Source organism: Bos javanicus, chromosome 15 (genome assembly GCF_032452875.1).
Source record: "Bos javanicus breed banteng chromosome 15, ARS-OSU_banteng_1.0, whole genome shotgun sequence".
Lineage (NCBI taxonomy): Eukaryota > Metazoa > Chordata > Mammalia > Artiodactyla > Bovidae > Bos > Bos javanicus.
In genome coordinates this window covers 53620146-53633616 of record NC_083882.1, presented here as the reverse complement: position 1 = coordinate 53633616, position 13471 = coordinate 53620146, and the positions used below count along the sequence as shown (strand labels likewise).

At 51.6% G+C, this 13471-nt stretch overlaps 1 protein-coding gene across 1 annotated transcript; it reads left to right on the top strand.

The window, feature by feature from the left end:
* The first annotated feature begins 4355 nt into the window (after positions 1-4355).
* UCP2 (uncoupling protein 2) lies at positions 4356-11273 on the top strand. The gene is made up of 8 exons (XM_061380819.1): positions 4356-4890; positions 5682-5838; positions 8186-8409; positions 8566-8776; positions 9657-9851; positions 9933-10034; positions 10338-10518; positions 10834-11273. Exons 3-8 carry the CDS (start codon positions 8284-8286, stop codon positions 10946-10948), a joined length of 930 nt encoding a protein of 309 aa, XP_061236803.1. The 5' UTR covers positions 4356-4890; positions 5682-5838; positions 8186-8283; the 3' UTR covers positions 10949-11273.
* The last annotated feature ends 2198 nt before the right edge of the window (positions 11274-13471 follow it).

The following is a 13471-nucleotide window of genomic DNA, read 5'->3' as shown; positions in this document are numbered from 1 at the left end:
GCAGTTCAGTAGTCTCCCCACAAATTTGCAGAGAATCCTGGGAATTTGTTCATCACAGCCAAAGACAGAAGCTCATGTACAAAACCTAGGCCAGCAGTGGATGGGAGACTCCAGTGCCAGAAATAAATTTTTGGCCTGATTTCAGTTTCCTCCAGGAACATGTGCTCATGTGTTTTTTCTTTTCTGCTATAATTAACCAGATGGTCTGGTATTCCCATCTCTTTCAGAATTTTCCACAGTTTATTGTGACCCACAGAGTCAAAGGCTTTGGCATAGTCAGTAAAGCAGAAATTGATATTTTTCTGGAACTCTCTTGCTTTTTCTATGATCCAGCGGATGTTGGCAATTTGATCTCTGGTTCCTCTGCCTTTTCTAAAACCAGCTTGAACACCAGGAAGTTCACGGTTCACATATTGCTGAAGCCTGGCTTGGAGAATTTTGAGCACTACTTTACTAGTGTGGGAGATGAGTGCAATTGTGTGGTAGTTTGAGCATTCTTTGGCATTGCCTTTCTTTGGGATTGGAATGAAAACTGACCTTTTCCAGTCCTGTGGCCACTGCTGAGTTTTCCAAATTTGCTGGCATATTGAGTACAGCACTTTCACAGCATCATCTTTCAGGATTTGGAATAGCTCAACTGGAATCCCATCACCTCCACTAGCTTTGTTCGTAGTGATGCTTTCTAAGGCCTATTTGACTTCACATTCCAGGATGTCTGGCTCTAGGTCAGTGATCACACCATCGTGATTATCTGGGTCATGAAGATCTTTTTTGGACAGTTCTTCTGTGTATTCTTGCCATCTCTTCTTAATATCTTCTGCTTCTGTTAGGTCCATACCATTTCTGTCCTTTATTGAGCCTTTATTTATCTTTGCATGAAATGTTCCTTTGGTATCTCTGATTTTCTTGAAGAGATCCCTAGTCTTTCCCATTCTGTTGTTTTCCTCTGCTGCTGCTAAGTCGCTTCAGTCGTGTCCGACTCTGTGCGACCCCATGGACTGCAGCCCACCAGGCTTCTCCGTCCATGGGATTCTCCAGGCAAGAACACTGGAGTGGGTTGCCATTTCCTTCTCCAATGCATGAAAAGTGGAAAGTGAAAGTGAAGTTGCTCAGTCGTGTCTGACTCTTAGCGACCCCATGGACTTCAGACTTCAGCCTACCAGGCTCCTCCATCCATGGGATTTTCCAGGCAATAGTACTGGAGTGGGGTGCCATTGCTTTTTGCGTTGATCCCTGAAGAAGGCTTTCTTATCTCTTCTTGCTATTCTTTGGAACTCTACATTCAGATGCTTATATCTTTCCTTTTCTTCTTTGCTTTTCACTTCTCTTCTTTTCACAGCTATTTGTAAGGCCTCCCCAGACAGCCATTTTGCTTTTTTGCATTTCTTTTCTATGGGAATGGTCTTGATCCCTGTCTCCTGTACAATGTCACGAACCTCATTCCATAGTTCATCAGGCACTCTATCTATCAGATCTAGGCCCTTAAATCTATTTCTCACTTCCACTGTATAATCATAAGGGATTTGATTTAGGTCATACCTGAATGGTCTAGTGGTTTTCCCTACTTTCTTCAATTTAAGTCTGAATTTGGCAATAAGGAGTTCATGGTCTGAGCCACAGTCAGCTCCTGGTCTTGTTTTTGCTGACTGTATAGAGCTTCTCCATCTTTGGCTGCAAAGAATATAATCAATCTGATTTCGGTGTTGACCATCTGGTAATGTCCATGTATAGTCTTCTCTTGTGTTGTTGGAAGAGGGTGTTTGTTATGACCAGTGCATTTTCTTCGCAAAACTCTATTAGTCTTTGCCCTGCTTCATTCCGTATTCCAAGGTCAAGAAGCAACAGTTAGAACTGGACATGGAACAACAGATTGGTTCCAAATAGGAAAAGGAGTATGTCAAGGCTGTATATTGTCACCCTGTTTACTTAACTTATATGCAGAGTACATCATGAGAAACGCTGGACTGGAAGAAACACAAACTGGAATCAAGATTGCCGGGAGAAATATCAATAACCTCAGATATGCAGATGACACCACCCTTATGGCAGAAAGTGAAGAGGAACTCAAAAGTCTCTTGATGAAAGTGAAAGAGGAGAGTGAAAAAGTTGGCTTAAAGCTCAACATTCAGAAAACGAAGATCATGGCATCCGGTCCCACCACTTCATGGGAAATAGATGGGGAAACAGTGGATACAGTGTCAGGCTTTATTTTTCTGGGCTCCAAAATCACTGCAGATGGTGACTGCAGCCATGAAATTAAAAGACGCTTACTCCTTGGAAGGAAAGTTATGACCAACCTAGATAGCATATTCAAAAGCAGAGACATTACTTTGCCAACAAAGGTCCGTCTAGTCAAGGCTATGGTTTTTCCTGTGGTCATGTATGGATGTGAGAGTTGGACTGTGAAGAAGGCTGAGCGCCGAAGAATTGATACTTTTGAACTGTGGTGTTGGAGAAGACTCTTGAGAGTCCCTTGGACTGCGAGGAGATCCAACCAGTCCATTCTGAAGGAGATCAGCCCTGAGATTTCTTTGGAAGGAATGATGCTAAAGCTGAAACTCCAGTATTTTGGCCACCTCATGCAAAGAGCTGACTCACTGGAAAAGACTTTGATGCTGGGAGGGATTGGGGGCAGGAGGAGAAGGGGACGACAGAGGATGAGATGGCTGGATGGCATCACTGACTCGATGGATGTGAGTCTGAGTGAACTCCGGGAGTTGGTGATGGACAGGGAGGCCTGGCGTGCTGCGATTCATGGGGTCGCAAAGAGTCGGACACGACTGAGCGACTGATCTGATCTGATCTGATCTGATAATTAACCAGTCCCGTTCTAGCTATAGTCTCCTGGCTGACAATTCCCTCTGCTTATGGAAAATACCCAAACGGAGCTGATTGAGTTGGGCTTAAATCATGGTTCACCATTTCCTAACATTGTGACCCGTGTGGCTCAGTGGTAAATTAATCTGCCAGGGCTTCCCTGGTGGCTCGGCAATGAATCTGCCTGCAATGCAGGAGATATGGGTTCGACCCCTGGGTCAGAAAGACCCCCTGAAGGAGGAAATGGCAACCCACTCCAGTATTCTTGCCTGGGGCAATCCAACCTGGCCCATTCCAACCTCTCTCACGGAGGAGCTGGTGAGCTACATTCGTGGGCTGGCAATGAGTCGGACACGACTGAGCACAAGTACTAGACTTAGAAAAGTGTGACATCAGGCAGATGATTTAAGCTCTCTGGCACTCATATGTAGATCAGAGGTTAATACCAGCCTCACAGGGTTATGCAGAAGTATCCACAACGAACCTGAACATAGTAACTGCACACACTTAATGTTCATCTTCTCAGATCCTCCCACTACACTTTCCAAGGGCACTTTCAACAGCAGGCCAAACAGCTGCAACTGAAGAAAAACACACAACCTGAAAGCAACTAGTTAAACTTTACTCAGGAATCTTACTGAAGAAGATAGCCCATGAGAGGGCCTCTCAGATACCTTTGAGGATATGTTTGAAAAAGGTTAAGAGAAAAGCCAGGATAAATATTTTGCTGGGGAAAAAAAATGTAGTTGAACATCAAAATATTTCTGTCAACCATAAAGAACAGACATCTCAAATTAATGATTTTAGTGGTTTTCTGTATATAGGAAAATGTAAGAATCTGGATTCATTTAAATTATTCCTTAGGTATGCATCTTAACTACGGAAGGCCAGTAGTATCCAAAGCACAGGATGCTTCCTCTTTTCCTCCATCCTGAATTCCTCTCAGGGCTCACCGTGGTTGGGTGGTTACAGTGGCTAATGGCCAGAGCATTACAGAACTGAGACGGTGGGCAACTTTGTTTACTAGAATGGCAGACAACGTTCACAATTTCGCACAACAGTCCCAGACAGCCTACAAGGCTGAAAAGAGGCAGTGGGGGACAGAAGGTACACAAAAGTAGGGACACAAGAGTCCAAGGGTGAACATAGAGTCCTTCTACACTTCATGTACACGTGTTTGTCTGGCCACAGGACACAATTACCGCTTATTTACATGTCTGTCACCCCCAAAAGACCACCCGCCACCTGAGGGGCCAGGTTCCTCGCCTACCATCCCTTTCTCATGCTGGGACCTAAGCATGCAGCAAATCCAGGCCTTGTTCGGCCTTCTCACTTGGGCCAGCCCGTTGGCGCGACTGTAAGTGGGGGCGGGAGCGCCACGCTCGGTACCCCCGCCCGGTCCAGAAGTCCCGCGGGCACCCAGGATAGAGCCCTCAGGCGGCAGGAAACTCAGCTGCGCACAACGGCCGTTGGCGGTGACAGGCCACCTGCTGCTGCGAGGCCGGTCGGGAGGCCCCGCCCCGGAGAGCCCGCGCCGGCGCCTGGGGAGAGCGGGCGGTTGGCGGAAACACGGGTGGCCGAGTTGGGGGTAGCGAACTGGGCCCGTGAAAGCACGGAGTGCTCTTCTACCTGAGTCTCTGGGCGCTGTTAGAAAGAGCCCGGGCTAGGGGCCAGAGGCGTGTATGACCCTGGGCAGCTTCTGCTTCTTCCCGCGCGTCAGTCTTGCCATCCTCACAATGAGGTTGGCGGCGAGGGGGGAACCCTATGGGGTGCAAAAGGGCTGACGCGGGGACCGAAGCCCGGAAATGGGAGTGAAAAAAGGCGCGAAGACAACCCTGGGCGTGGCGGCCTCTGCCGCTAAAGGGTAGCCGCCCAGTCCTCGGAACCCGCAGGCCCCGCCCCCGCCCAGCAGGCCCCGCCCCGAAATCTAAGTCTCACGGCACCCTCCTCCTACCTCTCTGCAAGCCCCGCCGGCCGCGCCTTCGGATCGAGTATCGTCTGCGCTCCGTGGACGCGCCCTCCGCCCGCCGACCGACAGAACTGCCTGTACCCGCCTGTTCTCCTTGCGGCCCGGTGAGCCCGGCCCCGGCCCGCCCCAGCCCGGCACCCTCAACACCTGCCCTCCTCCCGCTACTCCGGCCGAGGGGACCCACGCGCCGCCTTTAATTTCCCTCCTCGCCTCCCACCGTATTTTGTATTTTACCGTTTTGTCTTTTTTTTTTTTTTTAATCTCTCTTCTTTCACTCTTTTGCTGTTTTGCCTTTGTTCTTTACCTCTCGCGCTCAAAAGGCTGTAATATAAGCCCTCTCCTCTGCCAGGGTGGGGGGCCTTCAGCGATGATCAGAAGGACCTCTCCCATTCCAGGCGGCTACAGGCCTTCCTAGGGCTCTTTCTGCTGGCAGGAGCTTTGAGCTGCTTGATGCGGCCTCCGCTGGGCCCATTCCAACCTCTCTAACCTCCTCAAGCCCTGCTCTGGGCCCTAGTCTCTGAACCATCCTGATGCCCCCCCACCTCACTTCCAGCACCCCCACTCACCAGAGTCTCTGTGTTGTGGGATGCTTCCCCAGAGTACTGAATTACACTAAAGCAGAAATCTGAAAGAGCAATGTGTGATACTAAGAGATCAGACCGGGGAGAGAGGACTTCTGGGTTCATCCCTTCCTCCCATGTGTCTGTCCCTCTCCTCCACTGTGTGGACTTAATAGCCTCCAGCTGCCTGTGGGAAATGGACCCTGTTCCCTACCCTCACATCCCCCAGGCAAGGACTGAATACGCTAATGTGCCTTGGGCCTTTTCCTTTTGCTGGGTTTGTAGTCCTTTTAAGGCCCATTCCCCTTTCTAAACTCTCCTCCTTTGCTCTACAGGACACATAGTATGACCATTAGATATTTCGTCTACCAACCATTTTCCATGGAAAACCAAAGGGATCAGGCCATGATAGCCACTGGCAGCTTTGAAGAACGGGACATCTTTAGAGAAGCTTGACCTTGAAGACCTCAGCGTGGGACCTAACACAGCCGGGTAAGAGTCCAGTCTAAAGGAGGAGTCTTCTACTGCCTCAGCCCTGTGGTCTGGGGGCGGGATCAGCACGATATTAACAAAAATAACTAGCACCACCATCCCAGTAAAGTCACTCTTAGAGTTCACAAAGCACCTTCCTATATCCTTGGTCTTCTTCTGGCCCTTAAACTGACCCTGACAAGCCAAGGATGGTAATCCCCATGTTACAGAGGAGGAACAATGAGGCCCCAATGGGACAGTGATTAGCTCCAGGAAATCAGCAGCAGAGGAGAACCTAGTGTTCTAAATACATATTGTTGACTCAAGCTTTTGACTACCCTTGAGATTTCGATTAGGAATCAGATGTATGTTTTGGACTGTCCCTGAGACTGCGATAATCAGGTGAAACTGGTTATTTGCTGGTGAGTAATATATGATAAATTCTTTCCAGTTAGACCTTAATCTTCTTAGTAGGGTCTTTAGCACAGGTACCTTTGCTTCCCATACCTGTGCCTCTGAAGGACCTGACTTATGGCAAACCCAAGGCAATATTCAAAATGGCAACTTAGCCTTTGCACTTGTCGCCAAGATGGGCTGGGTCTTATATTTCTCTGACCCTCACAACACATTGCAACCTAGATCAAGGTCAGGACATGATTGACTCATGTTGTTATCATGTCTCCAATGCCCAGAAGGGATGCCTTTTTTGCCTGAACCTTCTCAGAACTGTCATATTGTCACAAGAGAACTGGGATGTTGGACTTCCTCATGAAAGGCCCTGCCTGGGCCTGGGGCTGAGAGAACAGGAAAGAAATGACCTGGACACCAGTGTAAAGCAAATTGTATAAGCTTTGGAGCCTGCAGACAGGACTCTTAACTAAGTTCCCTCACAGGGCTGCTCTGAGAAGTAAGTGAGCTAATTAAATGTGCCAGAGGGATGAGGAAAGGTGTGGAGCACTTCCTGGGGGATGAGAATGTCAGGGCAGGGACTCTGGGGGTTCGGGAACACCTTCATCAACCCCTTCCGCTGCCTGAGTGCAGCCTTCACTGAGCCTCATGTGGGCCAGGCTCCAGGGAAACATGAATAAGGCCAGCAGCCGAGTGGTGAGTAGCTTTTAGATTTCCCGTTTGCCCAGCCACCTGGGATGAGAGGCCCAGGAGGAGGAAGCCTGGTGAACATTTTGCTTCCATCGGTCTGTGTGTTCACTACTGTCACCACATCATTCCTCTGTTGGCCAGCTCTTTCCTCACATCCCCAGCAACAGGGATAGCCAATTAGGTGGGGCTCAGAGTAGCCACTCCTCGTCAAAGTAAACTCAGGGGAGAGAAGCAGGTCACCCTCCCCCACTGGGGTGCTGGGCTCACTTCCTCCCAAGGCAGGGGAGGAGGGTGTTTTTCCAGTTCTGAAAACAAAATGGGGGTTTTGGTTTCCTTCGTCATTCTTTATAGCTCTGACCTGCACTACTTCCCCATCCCCACCTCTCATGAAGACATGGCTCCCCCTGTATTATAGGATGAGAGGAAACTGGCCAGAGAGGGAGTAGTTTTCCTGTGTTTCACAGTAGGCTGGGGGAGGGAGGAAGATACTCTTAGCCCTAAGAACAGCACAGTATCCTTCAAGGCCCAGCTAAATGTTACCTTTGCTAAGTCATTTCTGACTACCCACCCTTTCTTCTCTCACAGTGGAGGTGGATGGTCCCTCCTTTGAATTTTGAGTATATGTTTCTGCAAGCCCCGAGTGCAGCTTGAAACACCTGCCCACCCCCAGTGCCAGACAATAAGCCTCCCTCTAGGGTAGATATTGTCTCAGTGAACCAGTGCCTGGCAAAGCGAACTCATTGAAAGAGTGACTCTAGAGAGCCCAAGCTGTGTGTGGGCTGGTGGGCTCTGAGAAAGCCTGAGACCAAATTGAAGGGGCTGAATAGGTCTTGTTCACTCCTTTTCTTCTAGACTTAGACAATTCCAGACTCATAGGAACCTCTTCTGCTTAAGACATTCAGGGCATAATGCCTGTGGGTTTGTACCTTCCCCCCTCATCTGCCTGCCCTCTAGACAGAGCTGCAGAATCAGGAACATGAGCATCAGAGAAATCTGTAGCCCACAGACAAAGGGCTGGGCCAATGCCTGTTTGTGAGGCAGGACAGCTGTGATCCGGATACTCCACGTGGTGAAGGAGAGGACTTCTCAGACAGAAATTACTTCTCCAGCCCCTGTTTGAGTACCTGTGGAGCTCACTCCTATTTGCCCTCGAGGGGCAGCTCTGAGCCCTTGCTTAGGGGGGTGATGCTATCAGAGAAGGTAGGGGTGGGATAGTAAGAGAAGTTCTGGAGGTTTGGCTGCTGATGGACCTTATCTCTCCTTGGCTTAGTCTCCGGCAGAGTTCCTCTGTCTCGTCTTGTTCCTGACAGAAGGTGCCCCCTTCTCCAGTTTTTGTTCATCTCCTGGGAGGTTGCAAGAATCGTCATTATGGTTGGGTTCAAGGCCACAGATGTGCCCCCTACAGCCACTGTGAAGTTCCTGGGGGCAGGCACAGCTGCCTGCATTGCTGACCTCATCACCTTTCCCCTGGATACTGCTAAAGTCCGGCTACAGGTGAGTGAATGAAGCCTGCATTTCTGAGCGTAGCTAGTCCACTCCCTCCCCAGGACACAGACTCTTCAAGGGCCAGTGGGGTTTTGGGGACCATAAATTTTAGAGCACAGGGATGGCAGGAGATGGGGAGGGCAACCACCTGCCTTGGCCTTGCAGATCCAAGGAGAAAGGCAGGGGCCAATGCAGGCTGCGGCCAGTGCCCAGTACCGCGGGGTGCTGGGCACCATCCTGACCATGGTGCGCACCGAGGGCCCCCGCAGCCTCTACAGTGGGCTGGTCGCCGGCCTGCAGCGCCAGATGAGCTTCGCCTCCGTCCGCATCGGCCTCTACGACTCCGTCAAGCAGTTCTACACCAAGGGCTCTGAGCGTGAGTGTGGAGCTGGGCCACAGGCCTCTTGGCCTCTTCTCAGTGATGGTCGATCCTAGTTGTTCCAGCCTCACAGTTCCTTTAGGCCCCAAGACCTCTAGGAGGAATTTCAGATTAAAGGTCCCTGATTCTTCTTATGATTCCCAGGCTGAGTCAGGCTCTGAGCAGGGCATCAGCTCGTGACAGTTTTCACAACCACTTCGGGAGCAGGTGGTATCATCCCTGTGTTCCAGCAGGAGAGGCTGAGGCTTACCTGGGGTGGGGGAGGGGACTCGGCCAAGGGCTCACAGTGAAGAGCCGGGAAACTCCCAGGACTTCTGCTTTCAAGGCCAGTGCTTCCATTTCACCTTCTCAGCATGCCACGTTCACCCCCCAGCTTACACTTGTGGAATCCCATGTCAGGGAAAAGTAGATGAGGGATGAGAACCCAAGTCCTGTGAATCCCAGTCTGAGAAAGCCTTTCATGTTTGTCAAATGGAAATGATTCTCGGGAATCCCCTGGTGGTCCAGTGGTTAGGGCTTTCACTGCTGGGGCCTGGGTTCAGTCCCTAGTCAGGGAACTAAGATCGCACAAGCTATGCAACGCAGCCAAAAAAAAAAAGTTTCTGATTTCTCAGGGCCGTTTAGCAGGTGAAATGAAGTGAATAGAAATGCTTTATGAAAGAAAATAGCATTAAGTCTCATTTTGTCCTGTTCCTTGCTCTGTCCTAGTGCCCAGCAAATAATAGACACTGTATAATGCAAGACATTCTTAGAGCAGAGCTGGCCTGGGTCTTAACAGGGGACAGTGAAGACAGATTTCAGTGATGTGGTTCTGGTGAGGAGAGGTGGACACTAGTGGAAGCCCAGCTGGCCACTGACCCCCATGGCTTTCCGACAGATGCCGGCATCAGGAGTCGCCTCCTGGCAGGCAGCACCACCGGTGCCTTGGCCGTGGCCGTGGCCCAGCCAACGGATGTGGTGAAGGTCCGGTTCCAAGCGCAGGCCCGAGCTGGAGCTGGCCGGAGGTACCAGAGCACTGTTGAGGCCTACAAAACCATTGCCCGAGAGGAGGGGTTTCGGGGACTCTGGAAAGGTGTGTACCAGCTGTTTTCTCTTCCCCGTCTTCCTCTTCCCCTACTCCCTGGTCTCACATAGACACCCTTTCCTCCCGTAGGGACATCTCCCAATGTCGCTCGCAATGCCATTGTCAACTGTGCTGAGCTGGTGACCTACGACCTCATCAAGGACACTCTCCTGAAGGCCCACCTAATGACAGGTGAATTAGGGGAGATGATGCTGAGTCTTACCCTTCCCCCAAAGCAGGAGGTAGTGTGGATCTGCCTGGAGACCACATCCTTCATCCCATTTCCCCTTTGCTTATGCAATGAGTTTCTCTCACTGAATTGAAGCCATGCACCTTGAGGCCCTGAGGCTACATGGGCAAAACGACTCAGAGGCACTGGGAGAGGTTCCCACTGGAGTCTCTGGGTCTAAAACCACGAGACCGTAGTTATTTCAATCATCTCCTTCTGGAATTATCGGGGGAGGAGTCCTGATGCCTCCTACTCTTCCTTGGCAGACGACCTCCCTTGCCACTTTACTTCTGCCTTCGGGGCGGGCTTCTGCACCACCGTCATCGCCTCCCCTGTCGACGTGGTCAAGACGAGATACATGAACTCTGCCCTGGGCCAGTACAGCAGCGCTGGCCACTGCGCCCTCACCATGCTCCAGAAGGAGGGACCCCAAGCCTTCTACAAAGGGTGAGGCTCTGACCTGCCCCTCCCAGTTCTAGGCCTCCTGCCCCCTGTACCTGTCACACAAATGAGAGAGAACCACTGGGACTGAGTGGCAACCACACGCAACAGTTTCTGATCCTGGTCCTGGCATTCTCATACTCTTAACTCCTCCCTCCTGGAGCTGCCATCATGCCTGTTTTATGGATGTTAGAATGGAGACTCACAGGGGACTGTTGCCCACAGCTCCATTTCTTGGGCCACCCCGACTTCCTGGGAGACAGAGCATCTGTCAGGATGCCAGGGCGAATTAGAGATGACCTGTGTTTTCTCACCCTCTAGGTTCATGCCCTCCTTTCTCCGCTTGGGATCCTGGAACGTGGTGATGTTCGTCACCTACGAGCAGCTGAAGAGGGCCCTCATGGCTGCCCGCGCTTCCCGGGAGGCTCCCTTCTGAGCAGCTGCTGACCTGATCAGCGTTGGCTCTGGCTGCAGCCTGGCCCTGCTTCCTTTTCCTTCCTCCCCTTCTCCCCTTCCCTCTCTCCCCATCCCTCTCTTCTGCTCCCTCTCCCACCACCTCCCTTCCCCCTCCCCACGTTCTCACCCCTTAGCTCCCTGTAGCCTCTCACAGTCCAGGTGGACTTGACCCTAGCTGACACTGTGGAGAGCCTGGCACCAGCCAGGATCTCAAGCCCCCAGTCCCCTAGAAAGCCCTCAGCTTGACTCTTCTTCCTGCCCCCGAGCCCAACTAGCACGTCACCCATAAAACAAGCTCAACCTTGGTGTCTCCTCCCTCTCTATCACCACAGATCTTGGTCTACTGGGCCCTTTTGGCACCTGGTGGGCAGGGGAGGAGCCACCTGATTTGGAAAGGGGAGCGGGCTCATCTTCCAGCACTCCACTCTGGGTGGAGGCCATCTGGTCCACCTCTGTCTCCAGACCAGGCCAGGGCTGAGATGGGAAGTGAAGGAGTGGTCTGGAGTCCGCAGTTGCCTGGCTGTCTGGCCAGACCACTTGACCTTTCACTCACCAGCTCCGGGTATTCCAGCACCTGCCTCCAACCCCCTAGTAGGTCTTGGGCCTATTATTCTGCAGAATGAGTGTTCCTGTTTGCCCTCCATCTCTTGTGCTGCTTGGAAGATTTAGAGGAACTTGGGGATCTTGGATGCTCTGACTAATTTTATTCCACTTTACAAACGGGAAACCCACCTCCCCCAAGTCCCAGGCCTAGTAAGGGCAAGTCCATCCTCCACAGTCACCCCCTTAGGAGGCAGCATGGGCTACAGCAGGCTGCAGAGCAGACATCCAGCCTCAGCCTGAGGAGTCTTTCTATTCACCCTCACCCCATGCTAGAGATCCCAGGCAGGTGGTAACAAGCAGAGGTGTCAGCCTCCCTGCCCCTCTTCCTGCTACCTGGCCTCAGGAAAACAGATGGGCAGAGCTATTCTGTTTCAAGGGTTTGGGGACTCAGGTTCCAGAATCTTGAGACATCTCATGCACAGCTGCTGCTGCTGCTGCTAAGTCGCTTCAGTCGTGTCCGACTCTGTGCAACCCCATAGACAGCAGCCCACCAGGCTCCCCCGTCCCTGGGATTCTCCAGGCAAGAATACTGGAGTGGGTTGCCATTTCCTTCTCCAATGCATGAAAGTGAAAAGTGAAAGGGAAGTTGCTCAGTTGTGTGCAACTCTTTGCGACCCCATGGACTGCAGCCAACCAGGCTCCTCCATCCATGGGATTTTCCAGGCAAGAGTACTGGAGTGGGGTGCCATTGCCTTCTCCATCATGCACAGCTGGGCCCTTGGAATTAAGCCATCCAGGCCCATTTTATAGATGTCTGAAAAAGCTGAAGGCTGGGACAGGTCATGCAGGCAAGGACACATGGGAGATCCGCAGCTGAACTGAGTCTAGGAACCAGATTCCTGTGTACCCTTCCCCCAGGAACCAGTGCCGGGGTCCTTCAGGAGTCCTGTTAGGCGGCTGTGGAGCCAGGCCCAGAGACCTTCCTGCTTCAGCCAGCTGGTGCTACCAGGCCTTCCCCACCAGAGTTGGAGGCTGGGCCCTTCCGTGCTCAGGCAAGGGGTCCCACATGTTAGGGCTGTGGAGAAGGAAAAAGGGCCCAGGATTCCTCACCTGAGCTGAGGTCTCACAGTCCCCAGGAGGGACAAGGTTGGGTGTCATGAATCAAGCCAGAGTGGCAAGGGGTCAGCCTAAACAGGGGATCCAGTCAGTGTGCCTAATGCACACTAATTCTCACATTAATCCTGTGAGACAGGCTATTCACTGTTTTGCACCAGAGGAAACAGGAGCAGTTTGTTGCCCCAGGCATGTTTGTCAGCTGGCTCATTGACCAGTCTTGTGTTTCAGACACTCGCTTGGGCGTGAGACCGCCAGATTTCATTGTTCTAGGAATGATCTGAGACAGGAGCTGGGGGAGGTTGTAGGAACACTGACCAGCATACCAGTAGGCCTCAGTAACTCCTCCCTCGCTGCCTGTAAAATACCAGACATGGCAGCGCTGAAGACCACACTGACCTAATCTTATAAATGGCTCTCATCAGGCCTGAAACCAGGCTTCCCTGAGAATCACCATGAGGAAGAGGTTAGGAGCAGGCCTTGCTGCCGGCCTAGAGGAGAGCTAGACTGCCAGAGTTCCACCAGGCAGTCCTCACCCACTCACTGTCAAACCAGGGCACCTAGTACCACCTCTCCACCTGGGTCCTGCCTCATGGCAGAGTCTGCTCCACTCCTCTGGTTTCTACTCATAATCTAACCCTGTCCTTCTTGGGGACTATAAGACCTCAGCTCATAAATAAGGTGTGGAATCCTCGGCCTGCAAGATAGGACTGTAAACGGCTTCAGAGAGGTGAAGCAATTTGCCCAAGGGCACACAGCTGGCAAGTAGAACTCCTGGAGGTGTACCTAACTCCGAAGCCCACATTCTTTGATGAACCATAGGTCAGATTCTACATCTCAAGGTCTG

What these genes read in the sequence shown, in the direction of transcription:
- UCP2 (XM_061380819.1), top strand. Translation starts at nt 8,284, where the DNA reads ATGGTTGGGTTCAAGGCCACAGATGTGCCCCCTACAGCCACTGTGAAG. An exon ending in CTACACCAAGGGCTCTGAGC is followed by an intron (nt 8,777 to 9,656) that starts GTGAGTGTGGAG and finishes GCTTTCCGACAG; the next exon opens with ATGCCGGCATCAGGAGTCGC. An exon ending in GAAGGCCCACCTAATGACAG is followed by an intron (nt 10,035 to 10,337) that starts GTGAATTAGGGG and finishes CTTCCTTGGCAG; the next exon opens with ACGACCTCCCTTGCCACTTT.